The sequence below is a fragment of the Papio anubis genome, unplaced genomic scaffold, assembly GCF_008728515.1.
Source record: "Papio anubis isolate 15944 unplaced genomic scaffold, Panubis1.0 scaffold1059, whole genome shotgun sequence".
Lineage (NCBI taxonomy): Eukaryota > Metazoa > Chordata > Mammalia > Primates > Cercopithecidae > Papio > Papio anubis.
Window position 1 is genome coordinate 1 of NW_022159714.1, and position 26,899 is coordinate 26,899.

Consider the following 26,899-nt stretch of genomic DNA (forward strand, 5'->3'; position numbering starts at 1 on the left):
GACAGGGTTTCACCACGTTGGCCAGGCTGGTCTTGAACTCCTGACCTCAAGTGATCTGCCTGCCTCGGCCTCCCAAAGTGCTGGGATTACAGGTATGAGCCACCATGCCTGGCCGTTTTTTCTAATTTTATTCTCCACTGCTCTATGGACTCCACTTAATAGAAGATCACTCGCAAATTTAGCAAAATTAGCAAATTTAGCAAAATAGAAGATAATTGACAAAATTATTCCTATTAGTTTGCTGGTATGAAATGATATGCAGGTAAATGGGCATGTTACATAAATATATGTGATCCTAAATAACGAAATATACAGATTATAAAATTAATAATAGTTAAAAATTGCTAAAAAAGTAAAACGTTTCCGGGAAGGTACCTAAATTTTACTTCCTTTCCTTCTAGTCCCCCATACACAATTTATTGAAAACATCAGAGCTTGTATAGGATAAATTCTAGGATTTTCCTAACTCAATACTCTTACAAAACTATCTGTTAGAGTCTAACAGAGTCCTGAGAGTTGACAAGATTGAATTCTAATTCATAAACAGGATTATCTACTCTAAATTCAAGTTGATTCTCTTCTAGAAAACAGATTAGTCGGGTTTTGCTAATATTTAAAAAATATGTAACATTTCATAAATTTGTGTGTCATCCTTGCACAAGGGCCATGCTAATATTCTCTATATCGTTCCAATTTTAGTACATGCGCTGCCAAAGTGAGCATTGATTAGTGTTTTCTAGACAGAGACCAGCAATAGGCACGTGCACGTGTAATATGTAGAGATTGGGATAAAACCAGCGATCATATTTGGGAATCACAGTAACATTCATTGATCACTTATAATGTGTTACATACTGTGCTAAGGGCTTAAATGCATTACCACATTTATCCCCACACTCTTATGAAATAGCACTGCTATTATTCTCCCCCACCGCCTTTTCTTTTTTTTTTGAAACAGAATTTCACTCTTTGTAGCCCAGGATGGAGTGCATTGGCTCAATCTCGGCTCAATGCAACCTCCGCCTCCCATATTCAAGCAATTCTCCTGTCTCAGCCTCCCGAATAGCTGAGATTACAGGTGCCCACCACCACGCCTGGCTAATTTTTGTATTTTTAGTAGAGACAGGGTTTCACCATGCTGGTCAGGCTGATCTTGAGCTCCTGACCTCAGGTGATCCACCCGCCTTGGCTTCTCAAAGTGCTGGGATTACAGGCGTGAGACACCATGCCTGGCCCCCATTTTTCAAAAGAGGTAACTGAGTCACAGAAACCAAGCTTAACCACTGGAGTGTACTGCTATTTAAAGATGCCTGGCCGGGCGCAGTGGCTCAAGCCTGTAATCCCAGCACTTTGGGAGGCCGAGACGGGCGGATCACGAGGTCAGGAGATCAAGACCATCCTGGCTAACACGGTGAAACCCCGTCTCTACTAAAAAATACAAAAAAAAAAACTAGCCGGGCAAGGTGGTGGGCGCCTGTAGTCCCAGCTACTCAGGAGGCTGAGGCAGGAGAATAGCATGAACCCGGGAGGCAGAGCTTGCAGTGAGCCAGGATCCGGCCACTGCACTCCAGCCTGGGGCAACAGAGCGAGACTCCGTCTCAAAAACAAAACAAAACAAAACAAAAACAAAAAAGATGCCTGATGACAGTGTGGTTTGAATTTGCAAAACCCAGAATAAACATGGAACTAGCTGCCCTACTCTCAAGATCAGAGCTAAAACCACTCACTATTCTTTTGCTTTCTCTTTCCCTCTCCCTATTGTGTTCTATTTCAGTTTCTTGGAATAGACTGTACTTTTTATATTACTATACTTTGGACAAGCTTACTGGTCTCTTAGCCAAATTTTTTCCCCTCACCCAGCTGTTCGCCAGCTCTGCTTACAAGAAGAACACATGGTACTCCAGGTCCTGACGAGGTGAAGGGGTATACTCTGGGAAGAGGTAGACACCAGTCACAACAAAAATGTAGACGAAGATAAGCAGCAACATCAAGAGGAAGGTCATGCTCTAGAGGCCATAACCTCAAGTCAGACGTGGGCCAAACTAGGCTAATCACCAACAGCCCAGTCAAGGCCACCTGGCAATCCCCCACCAAACCCTCCCTTGCACTCCTGAACCCAGTCATCTCTGAACCATGGCACCTGTCCCCAGCCCCTTCTCATCCAGTAACATATCACAGGATGTTTCATTGCCTTCTTTGACCCACCAAGATTTGTTTCATATTCTTTTTTTTTTTTAGACGGAGTCTCACTCTGTCGCCTAGGCTAGAGTGGAGTGGTGCAGTCTCCACTCACTGCAACCTCTGCCTCCCAGGGTCAAGCAATTCTCCTGCCTCAGCCTCCTGAGTAGCTGGGATTACAGGCACACAGCACCACACCTGGCTAATTTTTTTTTTTTTTTTTGTATTTTTAGTAGAGACCAGGTTTCACCACTTTGGTCAGGCTGGTCTTGAACTCCTGACCTCATGATCTGTCCCCCTCGGCCTCCCAAAATGCTGGGATTACAGGCGTGAGCCACTGTGCCTGGCCGATTTGTTTCATATTCTGTGTTAAGTCCTCATATTTATCTACCTTGCCCCCTGCTTTAGCTTGCAACAGTCAAATCACCTTGAGGGCCCTGACCAGGACCAAAATAATAACTCGAATTTGACGGAATTGTGCAAGGAGTTTGAGAGACCTCAGCACCCGGCAGATCCTCAGAAGCTGAAGCCACACCAATTGGCCTGTTACCCCTACCAATACCACAACCTCGGGAAGCAGGGACTGTGGAAAACACACAGATTATGAGTAAAATACACCCCAAGGCACGCAGGCACAGTTGCACCTTCTTCCTCTCATCCTCTTCATTGTTCCCTGGGCATTATCCCTTGAACAGCATTCTCTGAGAATTGTCTCCTATTCAGCCTTTTTATACTAAGTTGCTTAAACACTGTACTTCAACTTGTTCAGATATAAAAAGGGGGATAAATTCATGGTTATTTAATTGGGTTGTCGTGGAGCATAAATGAGGTAATGTAAGGAAAACACTTAAAATAGTGCCTGGCACTTAATAAGTGCTCAGTAACAGGCAGATGTTCTTGTTGGCGTTGACGTTGTGATCTACCTTGCTCCCAATACCAACAACTCCTGCAATGACTGATGTTTAGTTTTAGGTAAAAAAAATCAAAAGAAGGAAGTAAATTTTTGTTTCTTCCTATTACTATGTTAACTTTTCTTGTCCTTTTGATTCACCTAGGCACATTCTTCATCCCACTAAAGGAACCCTCAGGATCTCTATCCTTACCAACATGGTAACAACAAAGTCAAAGACATTCCAGCCACTCTTCCAGAAAAGGGAAAAGTTGGATAGCCACTTAAGAAGGATCTCCAGGAAGAAAATAAACAAGATAAACAAAGTTGCCACCTCCAAGGTCAGCTTCAATGGCCATAGTTTGGTATTTGTGGATTCCAGCAATTCTGTGAGGATAGAGCAAAGGAGGAATAAAAGTTAAGGAAGCTGGAAACCGAATGATGGAGAATGATCACACTTAATAAACCACAGTTTTGCCCACTACTGTTCCATTTTTCTTTGAGTTTCTCTTCTTAACATTGTTGCTTCAACCTGTGAAATACAGGGAAGGACAGAATTGACCATAAAATATAGCCACAACTAATCTGTTGATATAATTATGTCTCCCCAGCTACAAGTCACTTCCTATCCACTGTGGGGGTCACACAGCCACTAAGAGAATACTCTCTTTAATTACCCCTACCTCCAACCCCCCACCCCCATCTACTGCACTGTTATCTCAGTTCCAAAGTTCACAAGAAAACAATGGGTCTTGAGAACAGAATGAAAATACAGGGCCATGAGATCTGAAGTACTTTATAACGAATGTAGAAACAAGCCAGAATCATTGGGGAATATCGAATTATAACAATAAATCACCTGGTTCTGTTAGCTTCCTTTGAAAACTTTTCCTTTCTTCCCTGTCTAAAATTGGTTTTGTTCTGCAGAGCAAATTGAATGCATACTTCCTCTCTAGAACCCTATTATTTACTAATTGCTATTCCTTAATTCATTGCCTTTCTCTTTCAACCTCTTTCATCTCTTTTATACAATTGATGTATGCCATACTCTGGAAAAAAACACTGAGATTAAAATAGGTTTAAGAGTTAAATAGAAATCAACATTGTGGTGCTCTGGCTTTAAAGTCATCCTGATGCTGAACTGGATCCAGACAAAAAGAACAGAGTCATACTTCAATCATCCCTAGAATTTTACAGAGGTTGGCCCCTTCTAAAAACCGTGGGTTATGTTATCTTATTCCTATGCTTGTTTTGGGAACAGTCTCACTCTGTATTGAGCTGGAGGGGCTGCCAGTGGCATAATCATGGTTAAAGCCTTGATCTTCCGGGCTCAAGAGTCTCTGGGTAACTGGGACCACAGGCACATGTCACCATGCCCAGCTAATTTTCTCTTTAAATTACTTGTAGAGATGGGGTCTCCCTATGCTGCCCAGGTTGGCCTCAAACTCCTGGGCTCAAGTGATCCTCCCGCCTGGTCGCCCAAAGTGCTGGGGTTATAGGCATGAGCCACTGCGCCCAGCACTCCTGTGCTTATTTAGGCTCTGTGCTGCTTTCGAAAGTTTTTCTTTCACACACATTTCTCCAAAATGGACAATTGTTCACATTTTATCATCCATGAAGTTAGGATGCTTTTTTTTTTTTTTTTTTTTTTTAGACAGAGTCTCTGTTGCCAGGCTGGAGTGCAGTGGGATCTTGGTTCACTGCAACCTCCGCCTCCCGGGTTCAAGCAATTCTCCTGCCTCAGCCTCCCGAGTAGCTGGGACTAAAGGCGTGTGTCACCATGCCCAGCTAAAATTTGTATTTTTGGTAGAGATGGGTTTCACCATGTTGGCCAGGATGGTCTCCATCTCTGGACCTCGTGATCTGCCCGCCTCGGTCTCCCAAAGCGAGGATGCATTTTACAATCAGCGATGTGTCCCAGTTTAATTGGGCATGACTTTTATTTCTTAGTGGTAAATAGTGAATTTCTCCATTGATGACAGCTTAGATTCAATAAAATACAAAACTTTTTCACTTAACAATAAATTCTAGCTCTCAGGAGTATGGAATTATGTAATTAGAAAGAGGTGAGGACCGGCCGGGCGCGGTGGCTCACGCCTGTAATCCCAGCACTTTGGGAGGCCGAGGTGGGCGGATCACAAGGTCAGGAGATCGAGACCATGGTGAAACCCCGTCTCTACTAAAAATACAAAAAATGAGCCGGGCGCAGTGGCGGGCGCCTGTAGTTCCAGCTACTCGGGAGGCTGAGGCAGGAGAATGGCGTGAACCCAGGAGGCGGAGCTTGCAGTGAGCCAGGATCGCGCCACTGCACTCCAGCTTGGGCGACAGAGGGAGACTCCGTCTCAAAAAAAAAAAAAAAAAAGAAAGAGGTGAGGACCACATTTGTGGCTGGAAAATAGAATGCTATCATTTTTATTCAGTTTTTCCCCTTGCAAAACAGGAACCCAAAGAAAGAAATGAAGTAAAATAAGGCTCTTGTGAAGCAGAAGATAGTTTTAAGTACCTTAAAATAGTTTAAGTAGGAAAGTCCAAATTACAGAGGCAGTAGCACTTTTACTCTCTGGAAAAAGGAATACTTTCATAGAAGCTAAACGAACCCAAGGAAGGTCAGAGGAACGAATAGCAGAAATTGCCTCAGCAGCACAGAATATGCAAAAGTGACTGCCTCCACTCTACATCAAGTAATGTGTCCTCTCTGAAGATGAAAAACAACTTTCTAAAATTCTTGGAATTTTTCAGGCTGCTATAGCAAGGCAAAGGAGTCTTAATGGAAATAGAGACCAGGAGCCCAGTGAAGTCTACCCAGGAATCTTAGCCAGTGTAGTGAAGCAGCAGTGAACATCTATGCTTGAATATTCTTCTCAGGGTGATAGACAGTAGTCATTGGATCAAGCAAGTCAGGCAAATATATAATTCTGCTTTACAGGGTAAAGTTCACCATGAACAGTCATCTATTTCTACTCCCTATTCTAGAAAAACAACAGTAGGTCACCTCACAGAATACCAGGTAAATTCACATTGGTATCAAGGAGTCCAATATTATAGGTGAGGAGAATAGTACACTATAACAACAAACTGATACGTAGATTTTGACATTTACACAGTTTTAATATTTTTAGTAATGTTTTGGCTAGCTATAACCATCATGAAGCAAGAAACACTGATGTTGAAACATAATTTTTTTTTTTTTTTTTTTTGAGATGGATTGTCACTCAGTTGCCATCTCAGCTCACTACAAACTCCACCTCCCGGGTTCAAGAGATTCTCCTGCCTCAGTCTCCTAAGAAACTGGGACCATAGGTACGTATCACGATACCCACTGATTCTTGTATTTTTAGTAGAGACAGGGTTTCACCATGTTGGCCAGATTGGTCTTGAACTCCTGACCTCAAGTGATCCGCAGGACTAGGCCTCCTAAATTGCTGGGATTACAAGGTGTGAGCCACATGCCCAGCCAGAAATACAATTTCATGAAGAGCATTAAGAATGATAACTCTGCAAGTTTAATCTCAAGATGATCTTCAACAGATTCTACAAATTCCATTCATTTGACCAAAAACTTTAGATAGCACATCAAGCCATCTCTAGGACTTTAAAAGTCAATGTAAAAAATGGTCATCTTCAGGAATATGCCCATCTTTGGGAAAAAATTGTAATGATATTATACTTAGGTTTTATTTTATTTTATTTTTGAAATAGGGTCTTGCTCTGTCACCCAGGCTACAGTACACTGGTGAGATCATAGCTCACTGCAGCCTCAATCTCCTGGGCTCAAGTGATCCTCCCACCTCAGCCTCCCAATATACTCAGTTTTTAATTTTAAGCAAGGATTGTCTATACTTGGGATGTGTTATTTTCTGACAAAGGCTTGCAAATGAGTCAAAACTTTTCTTCTTTCTCATTATTTAGAAACAAAATATGAGATTTTAAAAATAAGCCAATTGATGTTTAAAGTACAAAACAGAATTACCAATATCCAGTTCTGGAAGTAGATTTGTTAAAGCCCTAATGGTTTAGGTCACTTTGTGATCTGGAAAAAAAAGTTTAAGCCTAAAAAACATATTAATGTTTATCACATCAATTAGTCTGTTCAAAGAAATCTGTTAATCACAAATCATTTCCCTTTGCAAAATCCCTCCTCCCTCTCTACCACAAGAATAAGCTTAGTAAGATAAAATTTCCATGAGCTTGACAGGTAATTTCCAGTCTGGCAATCTACTTATCCTCTGGCACAGTGATCATGTTGCATATTCAGTTAACTGCTTTACCAAATAGAATGGTTAGTGCTATTCTATTTTGATTTGTCTATTAGATCTAGGGCAGGGGTCCCAAGCCCCAGGCTACTGACTGGTATCAGTCTATGGTCTGTCAGGAACTCGGCCATGTAGCAGGAAGTGAGTGGTGGGTGAGTGAGCATTACCGCCTGGGCTCCATCTCCTGTCAGATCAGCTATGGCATTAGATTCTCATAGGAGTGCGAGCCCTATTGTGAACTGCAGGTGCATGACCCTTAGTAGAATCTAATGCCTGATGATCTGAGGGGAAACAGCTTCATCCTGAAATCATCCCTCCTACCCCATCCATGGAAAAACTGTCTTCCAAGAAACCAGTCCCTGATGCCAAAAAGGCTGGGGACCACTGATCTAGGGAATCCTGTATATTTACTATTATTTACTTCATTCCAAGGCTTAGGACTATAATCCTAATACAATGCAAATACATGACAGCAATCATACAATAAAAGGGAATTATAAGTAACTTAGTTCAAAATCTTCAATATTACGAGGAGGAAATAAAACACCTCAAAGTATATAGTATACTGTACTGGGTCAGTGACATCAATTGTTGTTGTATATTTAAATATCTTGGACCTCACCACACTAAAGGACTATCTTATTTTTTTTGAGACAGGGTCTCACTTTGTCACCTAGGCTGGAATCCAGTTGCACGATGGCTCACTGCAACCTCCACCTCCCAGGCTCAAGCAATCCTCCCACCTCAGCCTGCTGAGTAGCTGGGACTATAGGCATGTGTCACCATGCCTAGCTAATTTTTGTATTTTCTGTAGAGATGAAGTTTCTCCACATTAGCCAGGCTGGTCTCAAACTCCTGAGCTCAAGTGATCCTCCTGCCTCAGCCTCCCAAAGTGTTGGGATTACAGGCATGAATCACCATGCCTGGGCCCCAGAGATGAGCTTGTAGGGGATTTGGACCTAGAGGCAGAGTTCTGAACTGGCTACAGGCACTGGACATTTCTGTTGAGGAAATATGTGTGACATAAACAGCCAAGAGCTTCATAACTATGCCCTTCTTTTTTTTTTGAGACGGAGTCTCGCTGTGTCTCCCAGACTGAAGTGCAGTGGCGCAATCTCGGCTCACTGCAAGCTCCACCTCCCTGGTTCACACCATTCTCCTGCCTCAGCCTCCCGAGTAGCTGGGACTACAGGCGCCCGCCACCATGCCCAGCTAATTTTTTGTATTTTTAGTAGAGACAGGGTTTCACCATGTTAGCCAGGAGGGTCTCAATCTCCGGACCTCGTGATCCACCCGCCTCGGCCTCCCAAAGTGCTGGGATTACAGGCGTGAGCCACCACGCCCGGCCTGCCCTTCTCTTAAAAATTCTTCCTAGGCTGGACACGGTGGTTCACGCCTGTAATCCCAGCACTTTTGGGAGACTGAGGCATGAGGGTCTTTTGAACCCAGGAGTTCAAGACAGCCTGGGCAACATAGTGAGATCCTGTCTCTACAAAAAAAAAAAAAAAAATCAACATAATTAGCCTGGTGTAGTGGCATGCACCTGTAGTCCAAGCTACTCAGGAGGCTGAGGGGGGAGGATCAATTGAGCTCTGGAGGTCGAGGTTGCAAGGAGCCATGATCACACCACTGCACTCCAACCTAAGCAACAAAGTGAGACTCTGTCTCTAAAAAATACAGTGGGAGGCTTCCCCACAACAGTGAGAATTAAACAAGTGAGTAGTTTTACTGTCCTTTTATCATTTCTGAGCAGTTTGAGATTATCAACAAATGAGCTCGCTGATTTTGCAGACATCCTTATATTTTGAATATGCTTCATATAATTTATTATTGGTTTCAGAATCATTTCCTTTTTAAGTAATTTTTTTGGCTCAGCTAATATCTTAGTTGTACCTACCTTTCCATACTTTCTAAGCTTTCTTATTTGTACTTAATCTTTCTAAATACACTTGTAAAAATGTAAATATTAGATCATTCAGTGATAGGCACCAATATCCTTAACAGAAAAGGTTAATTCAAACAAATGTCAGCCTAAACTGACAACAGAAATACAACTGGTCTTCCCAAGTTCAGTTCCGTGTGGATTTGTTACATTGCTACATATTACACCTAGTATTAATGTGTCTAGATATTCTGTCTAGTATACTCTTGAGAGCCCTCCAAATACTAATATTTCTTTTTTTTTTTTTTTTGAGATGGGGTGTAGTGGCATGATTTCAGCTCACTGCAACCTCCGCCTCCCAGGATCAAGCGTTCTCCTGCCTTAGAGTGGCTGGGATTACAGGTGCCCACCACCATGCCCAGCTAATTTTTTGTATTTTTAGTAGAGACAGGATTTCAGCATGTTGACCAGGCTAGTCTTGAACTCCTGACCTCAATGATCCAATCACCTCAGCCTGCCAAAGTGCTGGGATTACAGGCATGAGCTATCACGCCCAGCCAATATTTCTAGATTTTAGCAGTTGAATAAATCCTACTCCAGGAGGCTTAATATAACTGTCCCTATCACAATTCAAATGACATTCAAAAATGTAAAATGATCAATTTAGAAAAAAAAAATTACTCCTATCCACTTCCTTTTTTTTTTTCTTTTTTGATAGAGTTGCACTCTGTCACCCAGGCTGAAATGCAGTGGCACAATCTCGGCTCACTGAAACCTCTGCCTCCTGGGTTCAAGCGATTCTCCTGCCTCAGCCTCCCGAGTAGCTGGGACTACAGGTGCGTGCCACCACGCCTGGCTAATTTTTTGTATTTTTTAGTAGAGACGGGGTTTCACCATGTTGCCCAGGCTGGTCTCGAACTCCTGAGCTCAGGCAATCCGCCTGCCTTGGCCTCCCAAAGTGCTCCTAGGATTACACGCATGAGCCACCATGCCTGGCCTCACTTCTTTCACACAATGTCAGTTCTCACCTATTTCAACCATCAATACGATCGTATTCAAAAAGATCAGGAAGATGATGAAGTTTTTGAAGAGAGGACCTGTTGTCTCTTAAGGAAATGTACAGAGTGGAGTTCTTTCTGATTTATGCAGCTGAAATAATAAGGGTAATAACATAAGCGGTGAGAATGAGAAAATGGAGTTTGGGGAGCAAAAATAAGTCATTAAGCAGATCATCAACAGCCAGGACAAAAATGAGTGACGTGAAAGGATACACTCAAGGACCCATCCGGCCCACAAAGAAAGAGGTGGCCTCTGACTGCAGCGCACATGAAGCTTGCTCAACAGCCTCTGGGCATGTGAAATCTGTCCTACACGTTGAGGCTTTATAGAGAAGCGCACTAGCTGATGTTGATCTCCCAACATAAGTTTCTTCTGGCGGGAAGGATCTACAACAAAAATTAAAAAGGGATAGTGGATAAAGACAAAGAAAATAGAGCAGGTAGGGTTGGGGGCAGGGATATTGGTCAGATAACGGGTCCCCCTAATGCCTTACTGCTGGTCCTTCTCTTCTCACAGCAACTAAGAATTCTGTTTGGAGTGAGAGAAAATGTACTGCTTATGATCAACACTGTCCATGCCCACAAAAGCAACAGGTTCACAAAGTCTTAAGTGTCTTTGACAGAAACTTTTCCGAATCACCCATGGCTAGTGGCTATCCTAGGCCTAAAAGTGAAAGACATGGATTCTATCTCCTCAGTTTTATTTACAAGCCCTTGATTTATCAAGTTTGGTAAACCAGCAACTAAACCGACCTCCCTAGAATTTTCCACTCTTAAATGTAGAGGATGTGCATAGGAGTCTTAAATTTAAATTAGTGAAGAAATAGGCTGCTGACCAAGTAACTCCCTGATAGTGTGCCGCGGCACAGCTTGGCTCAAGCCTTGCAAATGCTCGATGAGAGAGAAAGTATCGATGAGACGTGAACGAATGGCATCAGCTCGGGGCAGCTGCATCTGCCCTTCTTGGTGGTAAGTGGTCATGTCTGCTAATAAAATGTAAGCATCAAGTGTCATTTCATTCTTGGAGTTGCACCAAAGATTACAGGTTTTCTGTCCCCTCCACCCCACCCTCTTTGCTCTTAAGATTCCTTAATGTACCCACATTTAGGAACCAGGAGCGGTTGGGAAGAACAAACATTGCACTAAGACTCGGGGTTTGTTGAAACAAAAGGGGCTAAGAGTGGTAAAGACATTGTGCAGTCGACCAAGTGGCCAGGCATCTTCACTTTGCGACGGCATTTCTAATTAAAAACAAAACAAAACAAACAAAAACACCTCAATAAAAAAGCAGCAGCCACAAGGGTAGGGGACCGGGGCAGGACAAAGAAGAATCTGGGCCCCACCTGGGCCTGAGAGAATCGGGCAACGAGGTGGAGTTCAGGGAGGGCTTGGCCTGCCCACGAAAGAAACTAGGTGAAGATAAATTGGACAAAATGCAAAAGCCTGACATTTTGAAAATGGGTCCGGTCCCAGGTGTGTCCCCCCCCAACACTCCTTCGGGGGCTAGCTCCTTCTCTCCTCCATTATCGCTTCTGGCCCTCACCTCAGCCCAGGTTCTCTTCGCCCACTCAGTCCCGACTTTACGCTTCCGCCTCCAGCTCAGGCGCCCCCTGGGCCCGGCTACCCCTGCGCAGGACGAGCTCAGGACCGGCTCCCAGCCTCACTGCGCCCCATTCCCCGCCCCGCCCGACCCCCAGGTTTCGGCTCACCCCGGGACCCGGCCCTAGCCCCTGACCCCTGCCTAGGACCGGGCCCAGCCACGCTCTCCCAGCCACTCGCCGCCTCGGCCCCGCCCCGCACTCCGGCCACTCGGCGGTTACCAGCTGGTCCCGCCCGCCCGACGCAGGCGCCGCGCAGCCAATCGGCGGCTGCCACACAGCGGCCCGAGCCGGGCTTGGGAGTTGGGACCTGCGGCTGCAGGTCTGCCTGGGCCAGACGCGCGAGCAAAGGCAGCCGGTGTGTGGTCGCGCGCGCGACCTCCGCAGTCCCAGCTCAGCCGCGACCCTTCCGGCCGCCTCCACCCCACCTCGCCGCCATGCGCCTTCGCCGCCTTGCGCTATTCCCGGGCGTGGCGCTGCTTCTCGCCGCGGCCAGCCTCGCCGCTGCCTCCGACGTGCTAGAACTCACGGACGACAACTTCGAGAGTCGCGTCTCCGACACGGGCTCTGCGGGCCTCATGCTCGTGGAGTTCTTCGCCCCCTGATGAGGCCACTCTGCCGGGACGTGGGAAGAAGGGCCGGGCTGGGCCGGGGGCGAGGGCGCGGGGAACTGTTGGGCCTACGCAGCGCCCGCGCCCTTCATTCCTGTGGGCCCCTGCTGCGGCGGGCACATTTCTCGTTACCGGGGGTTGGAGGCGCCTCGCCGAGAGCGGGGGAGTCGGTGCTGATCGGGAGAAGGAAAACCCGAAGGCTGCGCTCACGCAGGGCCTCATCCTCACCCTAGTGCTCTTGCGGCACTTCCTATTTGCAGAGGGTTTAGCCACCCCTTCCCCCAGTTCAGTGTGTAGCTATATCGTTTCTGCGTGAGTCAGTATTAACGTTCCTCCAGTCTACAGACTAGACATCCCAAAGCCTTGTAGTGGAAGCGGACGTTTCACCAAATGCACAAGTCCTGGATCCCTAGGGTATTTACTTTCCTCTTACCCCACACTGCACAGCCATTGGTTTCTAGCCAAGGTCACTGAGTGGCTGCAGAATGGTCATAACTACTTTCTTGAGTCAGGTAATTTGTCCGTCACATGGTGTACAATTTCTCCCTTCAGCTGATCACTTACATCTCAGTCCCGGCAGACACCTCTGTCCAAAAGAAAAGAGTAGGTGAACAAGAATAATTCCATCAGAATCTGTTCATATTGTCCGTTTTAATTAGAATTTCTTTAAAATGTCAGGACTCCAATGAGAAAGTAACCAATATTGATTAAATACTCCACTTTAGGGTGACTTAAATGAACAAGGGTGTAAATTCCTTAGATAGAACTAATTCGAAATAAAAATATGTTGAGGAGAAGGAAGAGCAAATAAGATTTCTGGCCCAGTCAGCTTGAGTGGTTTTCCTTGTTTTGTGTGTGTGTGGTTTTTTTTTCTTTTTTAAACCTCCAGATCATTATCATAGTAAACAGTGATTCCTTTATCCTTGGGATAGCTCTATATATTCAATATATATAATTACACTACTTAATTTTTCCCCTCCTGGGGACCCCTGGTTTAAAACTATCCATGTTCAGAAATGTCAGTAAATGTTGTATATAACTTTTATTTGCTTCAGACTCGGAACTTCACTTCTTAGCCTCATCCAACTTGCTGAGGGTTACACGGAAAAAGTCCTGTAGTAAAGACCACCTGAATCAGAATGATGTGTTAGAGATGGCAAATTTTTGTGTTCAGCTTGGATAGATTTTGTGTCCAGGGCATTTCTGGGGCTAACTGGCAGTACAGATTACATATATAGATAATTCTGATACATCTCTGGAACTCATGTTCTCTCTTAGGAACAACTCTTCCCAATTATATAATCATGCTGTTAGCTTTGAGGGGGTGTCACTAAGTTTGTCAGGTCTGAGTGATGCTTTTTACTACAGGGGTCATGCAACAATTTAAAGTAGGAATTAGGCCGGGCGCGGTGGCTCACGCCTGTAATCCCAGTACTTTGGGAGGCTGAGGCGGGCGAATCACGAGGTCAGGAGATCAAGACCATACTGGCGAACACGGTGAAACCCCATCTCTACTAAAAATACAAAAAAAATTAGCCGGGCGTGGTGGCGGGCGCCTGTAGTCCCAGCTTCTAGGGAGGCTGAGGCAGGAGAATGGCGTGAACCCAGGAGGCAGCGGAGCTTGCAGTGAGCCGAGATCTCGCCACTGCACTCCAGCCTGGGCGACAGAGCGAGACTCCGTCTCAAAAAAAAAAAATAAAATAAAATAATAAAGTAGGAATTGTTGGAGAATAGCGGGCCACTAGAATATTAGTTTAAAAAAGGAATTTTGGGGCCAGGCACGGTGGCTCCTGCCTGTAATCCCAGCACTTTGGAAGGTCAAGGCGGGCGGATCACCTGAGGTTGGGAGTTTGAGATCAGCCTGACCATCATGGAGAAACCCCGTCTTTATTAAAAATACAAAATTAGCCGGGCATAGTGGCACATGCCTGTAATCCCAGCTACTCAGGAGGCTGAGGCAGGAGAATAGCTTGAACCCAGGAGGCAGAGGCTGCAGTGAGCCAAGATCATACCATTGTACTCCAGCCTGGGCAATAAGAGTGACACTCTGTCTCAAAAAAACAAAAACAAAAACCAATTTTTTGTTTGAATTGAAGGGGGTCTTTCCTACTTGAAGTTGTTGCACGTGCTACCCTAAAAACTACATATCCCATCAGGCACTGACTATCCCAAGAATTGGGTAGATCTCTGCTGTGGTGTCTGCTTTTAATTGGTTTAAAAGAAAAAGTCATCCTCCGTGATGTCAGCAAGGAAGATGAGTTTTCTGAATGAGCAATTTGGAGTTAAAGAAGTCTCCTGTTGATGTCTTTATTTCTTCACATTCCACTATGGTTTTTTTGTTTTTGTTTTTGTTTTTGAGATGGAGTCTCACTTTGTTGCCCAGGCTAGAGTGCAATGGCCCCATCTCGACTCTCTACAACCTCTGCCTCTTGGGTTCAAGTGATTCTCCTGCCTCAGCCTCCCGAGTCGCTGAGATTACAGGTGCCCAGCTAATTTTTTTGTATTTTTAGTAGAGATGGGGTTTCACCATTTGGGCCAGACTTGTCTTGAACTCCTGACCTCAGGTAGTCCACCTGCCTCGGCCTCCCAAAGAGCTGGGATTACAGGAGTGAGCCACTGCACCCGGCCTTTTTTAAAATTTTATTTAAGACAGAGTCTTGCTCTGTTGCCCAGGCGGGAGTGCAGTGGCATGATCTGGGCTCACTGCAACCTCCACCTCCCAGGTTCAAGCGATTCTCCTGCCTCAGCCTCCTAAGTAGCTGGGATTACAGACACACACCACCAAGCCCAGCTAATTTTTGGATTTTAGTAGAGACAGGGTTTCACCATGTTAGGCTGGTGGCAAACTCCTGACCTCAGGTGATCCACCCTCCTCGGCCTCCCAAAGTGCTGGGATTATAGACATGCGCCACCTAGCCCAGCCTCGGTATTTTTATTTATTAACATTTCAGCTGGAAATGTTTTCTGACTGCTATATTCCTTTCTACAGTTCAGGAGTACTATCTTACAAGAAACAGTTAAAGAATCTTTAGTAAGAGTAAAATGGGCTGGGCTCCATGGCTCATGCCTGTAATCCCAGCACTTTGGGAGGCCGAGTCGGGCGGATCATGAGGTCGAGAGATCGAGACCATCCTGGCTAACACGGTGAAACCCTGTCTCTACTAAAAATATAAAAAATTACCTGGGCATGGTGGTGGGCACCTATAGTCCCAGGTACTCAGGAGGCTGAGGCAGAAGAATGTCATGAACCTGGGAGACAGAGGTTGCAGTGAGCTGAGATCGCACCACTGCACTCCAGCCTGGGCGACAGAGCGAGACTCCGTCTCAAAAAAAAAAAAAAGAGTAAAATGGGGTCTGGCCCTGTGGTGCATGAAAAGAGATGGGCAAAGTCAATGTTATTCCTGCCAGATATACCCCAACTGGCCAAGGAAGCATCGAGAGTCCCTGAGAACCATCAGGAGAGTCCGTGGCTTTTGGAGTGTGGGGTATCCAAGACTCTTAGGAGACAGAACTCTTTAGAGGCCTTAGGGGAGTCTGTTTCTCTCACCTTCAGATTTCCTAAAACATCTACCTGCGAGGGCCTCAAGGTGAATCAAATCACCTCTCATGCTACCTATGGAGAGCTTGCAATGTCCCATGGAAAAATAAACAGAATCCCAGTAGGGTAAGCACCAACATTGTTCTCACACTTTCTGGGGGAAAAAAACAAGGATCCAGAGGTAAGGGGTGAAACTGCGGATCTAACATGAGATAGGGAGGTCAGGGAACTGGGAAGAAACAGCAGATTTCGGGTATCATGAATAAGAGAACCAGATTAAGGAGAAGGACATGGAATCTGAGAAGGGGTTCATGCAAATTTAGGATGTCGGTAGAAAGGCTAGAATACTTGGATGCAAACTGGAGGGCATGCAATACACATGAAGCTCAGCCCAGGAAAACCACATGCATGAACAGGATGGGGATGGAAGTTCTTTCTTGATAGTTTCCATCACATCAAAGCTTCACCCTTCTGATCTACTGGAAAACCCCAGACTTGCTAGGATCTTTGTACTTCATCAGAAAAATGAGGCAAATGCCCTAGAAAAAAGAAAAAGCACTGATTTTCTGCTCGAAACTCAAGAATTCCAATGTAGGTCTATCAGTATGGGTAGGGCCAAGGGTAAACATAAACATGTAACCCTAATACTAGGCACTGGTGATGGAAAAAATGTCCCTAATGGAGGATCAAGAAAAACACTTTCTCAGTCCCCAATCTTTCCTATGCCTCCTCAACATCTCCTTAAAGGGACTAAGGATATGCGGGACAACAATGTCTATGCAAGACAGCTTCCCATTCACCAGTGACTAAAGCCCATAACTCAAAAGGGTTATAACCTGACCATCTTCTAAGCTCTGTCCTTTGTTTGCCCCAAGGATACAATTGAGGCTTCTGTGCCTCAATTTCCCCCATGATCTTGTGGCAGGAGGGCAGGAAAGTTACTGCCTCTAGCTCCTCAGAGTGGCTAGAAAAACATTTGGATTTGAAGATAGTGGCAGTAGAGGGTTAGAGTGATAACAACAGATTCCAAGGGAAGAGATTACTCCTGTATTGAACAGAACTGGGGGATGAGTAACATTAGGAGGTGGTGAGAAAGGAGAACAGGAAGGGATGAGCAGCCAATGCTACAGCTACCAGGCAGTCCGGCCCCAATCCCATCCAAGCCACTAAATGCAAGTTACATAACCTCAGGGCAAACAGGAGAAAGAAACAGGTGGGCTCTCCTGCCAGAAGTGCAATAAGCAAAGCAGTCAGTCCCAGCCAGGGTAGTGGCAGCAGCCAGCTTGGTGGCAGGGGGTACCGTAGAGGCACTCGGGATCATCCTGGCCTGAGCGCAGCCAGTTCCGGAAGAGGCGCAGGTGGTAGGAGCACTGGTGCAGGTGATGCGCCAGCGTGGCATCCAAGGAGACTGGCCGGCCCCCTGTACAGTCAGAGGAAAAACTGCGCAGCAACCGGACCACAGGGTGCTGGTCATCCAGCAGCTCTGGAGGGGGTGAGGGGACCACGGCAGGAAGCACAAAGATAAAGAGAAGAGGGAGAGACAATGAGGGGGGCACTGACTAGCACAAGCATTACTGGGAGGTGGGGACACTCAGATCCAAGGTGAGCTAAGAGAGAAGCAGAGATGGTCAGAGCCACTGGGCATCTCTTGCAGGGAAGAAGAGTGGTGTCATCACACAACGAGTCTGAAAGAAGGGATAAGTGAGACCTCATCATACAGCAATGTCCTCCCCTTCCTCCTTGAGCATAATTGAGTCGGTGCTTGTAGACAGCAGTCACATCGTTGTGAACAGGGGTGAGCTGGCAGTTTTGTGGCTGGGAGTCTTGACTACAGCATCAAGATCCCTCATCATTGGATGAACCCTACTTAGGGCCTGCATTCTCAGGTGAATGGATTTATGAAGTAGGGATAAAAATGAAAAGTTCAAAGTCACTCAGAGTGTCAAGGATAGCATTGAGTATCAAGATAGTCAAGCTAAAAAGGCTGTTTTTTAGGGCAGGTCTTCTGGACCACACTCTAAGATAGCCAAAGACAGGGATGGTATTAGGCAGCTGGCACAGGAGACTGACAGGAAACCAGAATGTAGAACTCCTTTAAAATGATTTGTGTGGAAAATGGAATCAATATGTGAAAATACCAATATTGACTAACCATCCTTGACCTTACTGTTGTTTAAACAATCACTTAAAAAAAAAAAAAGTACACATAAAACTCAGGACTTAGAGATACTGTATCCATTACGAAGCTGAAAGTTAGATAAAATTTTACATTTTCTTCCCACTGCTGGTGAGTCTAACTGTACGTTTTTCAGCTGGTGAGTAGAAAAGCTTTGATTCTGAACCCCTCATTTTAGCTACTTGGCAAACTTTGTGGATGCATGTAATTGAGCTACAAAAGGTTGAAAGCAGTCAAAGGCATGTGGAGCCGGGTGTAAGAGGAACAACAGGGAAAGATCTTAGAGAAAAGGTATGGGATCTTAAGACATGATGTGAGGATGGACGAGAACTTGAGTACAGGATGTTGGTATAGAGAAGGTAGAATCAAGGCAGCTGAGGATGACTGCTCAAAACTCCCAGACCAGAACTGGCTCCACAAGGTGATCCCATGAGACTGTGGTCTTCAGAGACCTTAGCTGGGATGTCAGGACAGATTTCAGCTCTACCTAGGCTAGTCTTGTGAGCACTAACTGTATGTACCAACGGTCACATAGTTACATGGGTCCCTAGAAGATAATGGGCTTGACAAATCCAGTGGTCACACACTGACATTCGGGATGAGCATGAGCCACAGTCTTTCCCACTTTATTAATTTACTTTGGTGAGTTCAGTGTGCAGTTTAGTAACAGGCTATACTTGTGTGCTGGATATAGTTACAGGATATAACAGCAGCTTATCAGGGACAGAGGCAGGGATAGGCTGAGGGCTGCTCTCCCATCAAAGTGTGAAGACACACTGCCTTGCCTCTTTTCCAAAGCCAGGTCCAGTATGTCTAGCTGCTGTTTCAAAGCCAGATATCATGGCAAGGAGATGGTGATGACAGAGCTGCTGTGACTTATCTGCAACTACAGACAAAACATCCACTTTGTAATTGCTGGTCAGTCAAGCAAGATCTTGGCCATGGAGGAGAGCCTTCATATTTCTTGAGGGTCAAATTGAATCTACATAATCTTCCTCAGCAAGTGACATACAGTTCCAAATTTCTGCTGTTGTCAACAGGTAGAACCCAGATTCTGGCTTCTTAAGCATATTAGCCTCCAAGCTCCAGCACAAGAAAAACAAAGGAGGCCACAAGACCCCTGAGGAAGTGTGCAGGGTATTGGAGATCTTAAATTTGTTTTCCTGCACAATACCTGCATTATCCAGCTCTTTTCTCCTCACCTCCTTTTGGCAGAATTAAATCTTCTTCAATGGGTGAGGCTGCTAAACAGGGCCTCGGGGAGCTGGAGGTACAGAGGTCTGAGGGTCAGTTTTATGGACTTGGGTCTTTTCTTATGGCACCTAAGAACTAGGAGATATGTGATTTAGCTCTGATTTGAGTAGCCCACGTTCCTCGTACTATACTGTGGACCCTAAGTCCAAGTCCCAGGCTGTGCTATTGATGCATCAGGTTCTATTCTGGAGATGGCTGTGGCACATGAAGGACAGAAGAGCTTGAAGCTCAATGAGCGGGCACACCCATGAGGCTCTGAATGGGAACTCCTGCCACAGGCACAATTGGGAGCCTGGGGGCAGGGATAAACTGAGCCAGCATAGGCTAGTCAACCTAGGGAGAGATTTCAGCAGTGCCTTGTGAAGATGTACAACCTGACTGGGCTAAAATCTAGCAGCTGTCACTTGCTAGGCAATAGGAGATTAGCACATAGAGGTTTTCTAGTCTAATTTTACTTCCCTCAGAGAGTCTTAGCTCTTGAATAGAAGAAAACCATACCTAAAAAACTAGATTTACCTTGAAGACAAAATATAATACAGAGAGAAAAATAAGGATACCAAGGATAAAACTTTGAAAGAGAGTGAGCCTCGGTTCTCCTGCTATACCCTACAAAGACACCATACCCCTCAATTTATGGTTTACAGAGATCTCCAAGCCCTCCCACCGCAGTGTGGGCAGACCCGGTTCTTCAATGTTCTTAAAATATTATTCATTCCTAAGCTCCCCCAGAATCCCCAGCAGACATCTCAACTCTTCAAACTTCTCTGCGATAGCTTTACCATAGGTAGGCTGGTGCCACATGGAAACTACACTTAAAAACTCAAGGTACGGTCCTTTTTCTTTTACCTACTACCTCCTACTCCTTTCTTTTTATTTTTTATCCCAAAGCAACCTGGGCTCTTGTTTTCTAGGCCCAGGCACTAGGTTAGTAGTAACATAAAGCAAATGTCAGGAGCACAAGAGCCACACAAAATACACATAATGGCAGGAGAAAGAAATATGGAGATGGGAAACTATATACTCAAGACTAACATCCATATAAGTAGGCTTAGGAGCTGGGAACTGCAGTGTTGCTCCAAGAGAACAAACTGATCATCCACATCCACCCCAACAAAGAGTTGGAGAAAAACAGAAAGATCAAAGTTATATAGCTGAGGAATTGGGGGTATTGGGGAAGAGAAGAAATGGAATCAATCTAGGAAACACTATTCCCATTCTAAGAGAGACCATCATATCTGTATACACAGCCTGGCAGTCATGTGATAAGAGGTTTTGATGGTGTTTTGGTGGTGATGCTGACAAAACTGATGACGGTGATTATGGAAGTAAGACCCTGAGTTGCCACAGGGATGGGGAAGCCAATATGCAGCCAAGACTAAGGCTGTCTGAGAAACCATCCCAGGAGGGACACTTGGTAGGTAGCTCAGAGACAGCAGGGTGTCAACTCAGTGGAAGGAGAGGCAAAGTCAGTGTCAAAACTCAGAGTCAAGTGTCTAGAGGTGACATGATGAGCAGGAATGACACTGAGTCCAGAGCAAGCGTGCGTTAGTGGATGCTGCAGCGACACAGAAAATCGTTTTCTGGTCGGAACAGAAGCAAGAGTTCTGGGGAGAAAAAAAGACATCATGAAGTTATACCCACCCTTGTCCCCACCCTCTGCTCTGGAGTTTGCCTTACGAGATAGTCTGTTGTTTTATTTTATTTTATTTTATTTATTTATTTATTTTGAGACGGAGTCTCACTCTGTCGCCCAGGCTGGAGTGCAGTAGTGCGATCTCGGCTCACTGCAAGCCGCCTCCCAGGTTCTGCCGTTCTCCTGCCTAAGCCTCCCGAGGCCTGGGACTACAGCCGCCACTTGCAGCTCAGCTAATTTTTGTATTTTAGCAGTGAGACAGGGTTTCACCGTGACACAAATGGTCTCCATCTCTGACCTCGTGATCCACCCGCCAGCTCACCAAAGTGCTGGGATTACAGGCATAAGCTCACAGCGCCTGGCCAGATATTCTTTACTTTATTTATTTATTTATTTATTTATTTATTTTTTTTTTTTTTTTTTGAGGCGGAGTCACTGTCTCCCAGGCTGGAGTGCAGTGGGGCGCTGATCTCGGCTCACTGCAAGCTCGCCCCCGGGTTCAGCCATTCTCCGCCTCAGCCTCCCAAGTAGCTGGGACTACAGGCACCCTTCACGGCGCCCGGCTAGTTTTTTTTTTGTATTTTTTAGTAGAGGCGGGGTTTCACCATGTTAGCCAGGATAGTCTCGATCTCCTGACCTTGTGATCCACCCACCTTGGCCTACCAAAGTGCTGGGATTACAGGCATAAGCCACCGCGCCTGGCCAGATATTCTTTACTTTAAAGTTAGTTATCTGACCTGCTCCCCTCCCCATCTCTTGGATTTCTAACTAACACATGTCAATCTCTTTTCCTTTGGTAAATCTCTTAGGAATCTATGTGTCATCTCTACTATAATACACCCCTACAAACAACCCTAATTTTACCACTGTGTCCTCTTTCTGGTCATTTGGAAATAAAATCTTCATAGAAATATTATCCCTTCCCACAGTCTCTTTCCATATTATTATTTCTGCCTTAGCTGAGCAACATTCCCTTCCCTAAACCCAATTTGCTGGATTTTAATTGAGGTTCCACTACATTCTTCCCAACCATGCATCATCCTTCTTGGTCCTTACCCCTACAGGCCAGAATCTAGGAAAGAGTACAAACTGATGCAGCAGGACTGTATGTGGGAGATTATGAAGGGATAAGCATAAAAAAGTAGTATTTTTATGGCAAGAGGGAATGCAAATGGAGGGGTAGAAGGGGTCCTGGTTCTTTCTCCCATCTATTACTGATGAAGAAAACTTGTTATAAGGCCAGTGTCATCTTTTTTTTTTTTTTTTTTTGAGACGGAGTCTCGCTCTGTCGCCCAGGCTGGAGTGCAGTGGCCGGATCTCAGCTCACTGCAAGCTCCGCCTCCCGGGTTCCCGCCATTCTCCTGGCTCAGCCTCCCGAGTACCTGGGACTACAGGCGCCCGCCACCTCGCCCGGCTAGTTTTTTGGTATATTTTTTTTAGTGGAGACGGGGTTTTACCATATTAGCCAGGATGGTCTCGATCTCCCAACCTCGTGATCCACCCGTCTCGGCCTCCCAAAGTGCTGGGATTACAGGCTTGAGCCACCGCGCCCGGCCTTTTTTTTTTTTTTTTTTTTTTTTTGAGACTGAGTCTCACTCTGTCACCCAGGCTGGAGAGTGCAATGACATAATCTCAGCTCACTGCAGCCTCCGCCTCCCAGGTTCAAGCGATTCTGCTGCCTCAGCCTCCCAAGTAGCTGGGATTACAGGTGCACGCCAGCACACCCAGCTAATTTTTCTATTTTTAGTAGAGACGGGGTTTCACCATGTTGGCCAGGCTGGTCTTGAACTCCTGACCTAGTGATCCGCCTGCCTCGGCCTCCCAAAGTGCTGGGATTACAGGCATGAGCCACCGCGCCCGCAGGCCAGTGTCTTCTTAAGCATGAATAGGTCTTGAGCTATGTCCTTGCTGAGAGACAAGCGAAAAAAGGAGTTATCCCCCAAAACCCACCCACATACCATCTCGGTGCTTCAGACTGGCAGGTGGTAGCTTTTTGCCATGGCTGCGGGCGTAGTCCTGAAGATTCGGGGTGCTGGAGGAGCCACCCAGCACTGTGTGCTGAACAGCCCTGTGCACTGTGAGCCTGCAAGGCTGGGAGTGTGTTAGTACTCACGTAAAGCCACAACTATCACACAGAACTATACACAGCTTCACATGATAACATCAAGACACACACAGCCATTCAGAGCCACCACCATGTGGCCGTTCCACATAACCACAAATGGCTTTACACTTCTGCATAGTCACAGTGGGCAAGCAAAAGGGGGATTCTTCTGAAGAGCTACATGGCAGAGACAAGAGGCCACTACAAATGCAGGGTTAGTCATGTTAGGGGATTCAACACACTGAAAGGGATAGACTGTGCTCTCCAGGTGGCTCTCAGAAATGCTCAAATTATAGGTAGGTCCCTCTAGATTTCCCCTAGATTTCATTGGACACCCTTTACCCTGGATATATAGCTTAAGAAACTCAGAAATCTAGTCCTTGTAGGTTTGAAAGGAAAAGCCTTTGACTGAAGCTAGAGACTGATTCTGAACACTCAGCTGGCACCCTTCCGATCCTTCCTAAGCTTTTCATCCAACATCCCCTCCCTTCAGGCCTTTTTACCTTTCCCAAGAATGAAAGTATGAGGTTCATAATTTTTTTCTTTTTTTAACACAGGGTCTCACTCTGTTGCCCAGGCTGGAGTGCAGTGGCACAATCATAGCACGCTGCAGCCTTTGTCTCCCAGGCTCAAGTGATCCTCCCACCTCAGCTTCCCAAGTAGATGAGATTGCCAGCACATGCCACCTTGCCTGGACAATTTTTTTATTTTTCGTAGAAACGAGGTCTCACTATGTTGCCCAGTTGGTCTCTAACTCCTGAGCTCAAGTGACCCTCCCACCTTGGCCTCCCATAATGCTGGGATTAAAGGTGTGAGACACAACCCCCCGCCTCATTGAATGTTTTAAGTTAGAAGGGACTCAGAGATCATCCAGTTCAACTTTCTTATTTTAGAGATGAAGAAACTGAGATCCAAAAGGGACCTCCTTTGCTCAAAGTCACACAGTTCTTTAGCAGCTAAGCTGGACTAGAATCCAGGTCTCCTGACTCTGAGGACCAACTGTATTGTTAGAAAATAAATAACTATTTTTCAGGAACCAGCACAGTTTCTGAAATTAACATGGACAGAAATTGAAGGGCATGTGAAGAATCAGTTGATTATATGTAAAGCATGCCTATTATGTGATGAGCACCCTACTAAGAAGGAATACAGGAAATAACAACAAAAAGATATGTTTTTTCTGCTCTCAAAAGTGTATTATCTCATAAGCCTATGCTCAAAGCCAGTTGCCCACACATATAAATTCAAAGAAAGCAAAGAGAACTCCATTGCCAATGAGAGGATTAAATAAAATTTGAATATTCTCTGAAGTATGTAATAAATCAGACCAGTCACTGTCTCCAACAGCTGATCTAGAGTAGGGTTAGGATTCGATGGTTCCTTCTCCCACTATAGCCTATAAAGACAGAGTGGTCAAGAAGAAACAAGACTGAAACAAGTTCTCAGGATTTGCCTCCCTATTTCCAAATCCATCTTAGCCAAGACCCTGGATTTGGCTTGTGACTTAACATTCATAGGGTTTCCCTATGGATGGAGTGGAAAGGAGTTCAATTCCCTTGAGGCCACCAAGAAGGGACCATGGTTTCAGGGGTCCCAGGATTTTGGGGTCACCAGAGCAATCAGGAAGTTCAGATGGCTGATGATTCCAACCCAGGAATTCAGGACCTCTCCTCTATACAGCAATTTCCTCCACCTTTCATGTTCAAACAGGCTCTGGAATGAGATTCCAGAGAGAAATAACAGTTGCTAAATATGACTGCTTTTCTTCAGCGAAGCTAAAACTAGCTGGCTCTATCCCAGACCACCCTAAGTTTTGTCCTACAAACATTTCCTCCACTGAATACTTTTCAGGTGCAGTCGTGCCAACTCTGTTCTGCCCAGTCCTCAGATCATCTTAGAGGGTGGTCTCTACCTTACCACCACCATCTGCCAACCAGTTCCATACTTCTGCCTTGTTCTTTAAAGCATTCCCATGGCCCACTTAACTGGGCCAGACACACCTATCCTCTTTTCTAGTCTGTCTGGAACTTATTCTTTACTGGGACTTCTGGGAAGAGAGGCCCATGTCATAGATCTACACTATTGTTGTTTTGTTTTTTGGTTTTTTCTTTTCTTTTTTCTTTTTTTTTTTTGAGACAGCGTGTCACTCTGGCACCCAGGCTAGAGTACGCTGGCACAATCTCAGCTCACTGCAACCTCCATCTTCTGGGTTCAAGAAATTCTTGTGTCTCAACCTCCCAGTAGCTGGGATTACAGGCATGCATCACCATGCTCAGCTAATTTTTGTATTTTAAGTAGAGATGGGGTTTCACTATGTTGGCCAGGCTAGTCTCGGAACTCCTGACCTCAAGTGATCTGCCTTCCTCGGCCTCCCAAAGTGCTGGAATTATAGGCATGAGCCACTGCGCCTGGCCAGATCTACATACTTATCATTTATTTCTCATGCCCCAAACCCTCTTTCTCATTTCAGGAATGTAGAAGGCAACTTATTCCATAAAATTAGCCTGGAAAGTTACCAAAACCTTTCTCCCTCTTGCTAGTCCAAAAGCTGACCATTTTGGGGGCCAAGAAAATGGGTGCCAGGGCGAAAGCAGCAAGAGAAAAATTAGGCTAAATAGAATGATAGGACAAGATAGAAAGAGCAAGGGGACCAAGTCCAGACCCCACACAATCTGACCTCCAGTTCTAGTTACTGGCTCACAAGGCACTGTGCTCAGAGATAGTTCCTCCCAAGGACCGCCCCCCACCCAAAGAATACAATATCCTCTGAGGCTTGGTCCTTCCTGCCGTCTGTGCTCTCACAAAAAGTTGAATGATGTTCTCTACCCCTTTCCAGGGATCCGAAAATCAAGAGACATTTCCTCAAAGTCCTGAGAGATGCCTCTGCCACTACACCAGTCTCAGACTTGTCAATTTTCCAGAAGGAAGGGGAAAAAGTTATAGGATTAGGTGATGATGGAGGAAAGGGCATGGTGATAGGAAGGGTAACAGCGGGGATGTGAAAAACACAGGTTTCAGAGGAAGACATGGCACAATTCTTCAAATGAGGAATACATTTACGAGGGTTGCAAGTACCTCTATTTATAGCTCTGTCTCTGATAACTCTGAAGGCTCAGAGTCTCCATGGCCCCTTAAGGTCTGGGCTAGACTGGAGGGACAGATAAGGAATGAGAGGGAAAGCCAGAAAAATGCCCTTTGGCCAGGGAAATGTGATTGGTATAGAAAACCAAGAGATAAACACCTTTCTGGGATGGAATAATCATCTGAGATCCAAGTTCACATCTAACTATGGCTTCTCCCACTTCATCCTCCCTACCCCCACCTGATGATATTCCACTGACTGGATGGCTCCAAACCCCATGACAAAAGTTTCCCACAATACAACTCTGAAGAACAGACAGACAGCTTTTCCAACAATAGGTGAGAAATGCTGGCGAAACCATACCTAAGCCACTCTGCTTCATTTCTGTGGGTGGCCGTGAAGATGAAAAGAGCCGGTAGCCACCAGGCCTTGAGGATGAAGTCTCAGAAAGTACCTGCAGAAAAAGGACTCTATAATTAATCACTTTGCCACCTCAACCCTAAAGTTTTATACTTATCCTGGATTCCTGTCCCTACAAAGCTAATCAATATTAGAAAGTTTGCAAGAACCAAAGGATTTATAGGAGAAGAGGGATGAAAAGGGAACAGAAAATGCACTTTATGGAGGGAACTGTCTGGGGCAT

The 26,899-nt window shown here is 45.4% G+C and overlaps 1 protein-coding gene, 1 long non-coding RNA gene and 1 other non-coding gene across 6 annotated transcripts; all 3 read right to left on the reverse strand.

The window, feature by feature from the left end:
- Nucleotides 1–616: 616 nt before the first annotated feature.
- LOC116272444 lies at nucleotides 617–721 on the reverse strand. The gene has a single exon (XR_004181123.1). It is a non-coding gene; the product is annotated as a U6 spliceosomal RNA (small nuclear RNA).
- Nucleotides 722–1,878: 1,157 nt separating this feature from the next.
- CATSPER2 (cation channel sperm associated 2) lies at nucleotides 1,879–11,241 on the reverse strand (the record flags this gene model as incomplete). The annotated part of the gene is given in 6 exon segments (NM_001169076.1): nucleotides 1,879–2,006; nucleotides 2,606–2,761; nucleotides 3,282–3,454; nucleotides 10,231–10,299; nucleotides 10,474–10,647; nucleotides 11,097–11,241. Coding segments are annotated over 6 exon segments (845 nt in total), but the record flags the coding sequence as incomplete, so codon positions are not given.
- Nucleotides 11,242–15,750: 4,509 nt separating this feature from the next.
- LOC116272443 lies at nucleotides 15,751–26,891 on the reverse strand. 4 transcript variants are annotated; one of them, XR_004181120.1, is made up of 3 exons: nucleotides 26,620–26,891; nucleotides 23,029–23,153; nucleotides 17,406–17,490 (listed from the first exon to the last, which is right to left on the reverse strand). It is a non-coding gene; the product is annotated as an uncharacterized LOC116272443 (long non-coding RNA). The 4 variants fall into 4 exon arrangements; XR_004181121.1 differs by lacking the exons at nucleotides 17,406–17,490; nucleotides 23,029–23,153 and adding exons at nucleotides 25,790–26,079; nucleotides 26,250–26,322; XR_004181119.1 differs by lacking the exon at nucleotides 23,029–23,153 and having other exon boundaries at nucleotides 15,751–17,490.
- Between the last annotated feature and the right edge of the window lie 8 nt (nucleotides 26,892–26,899).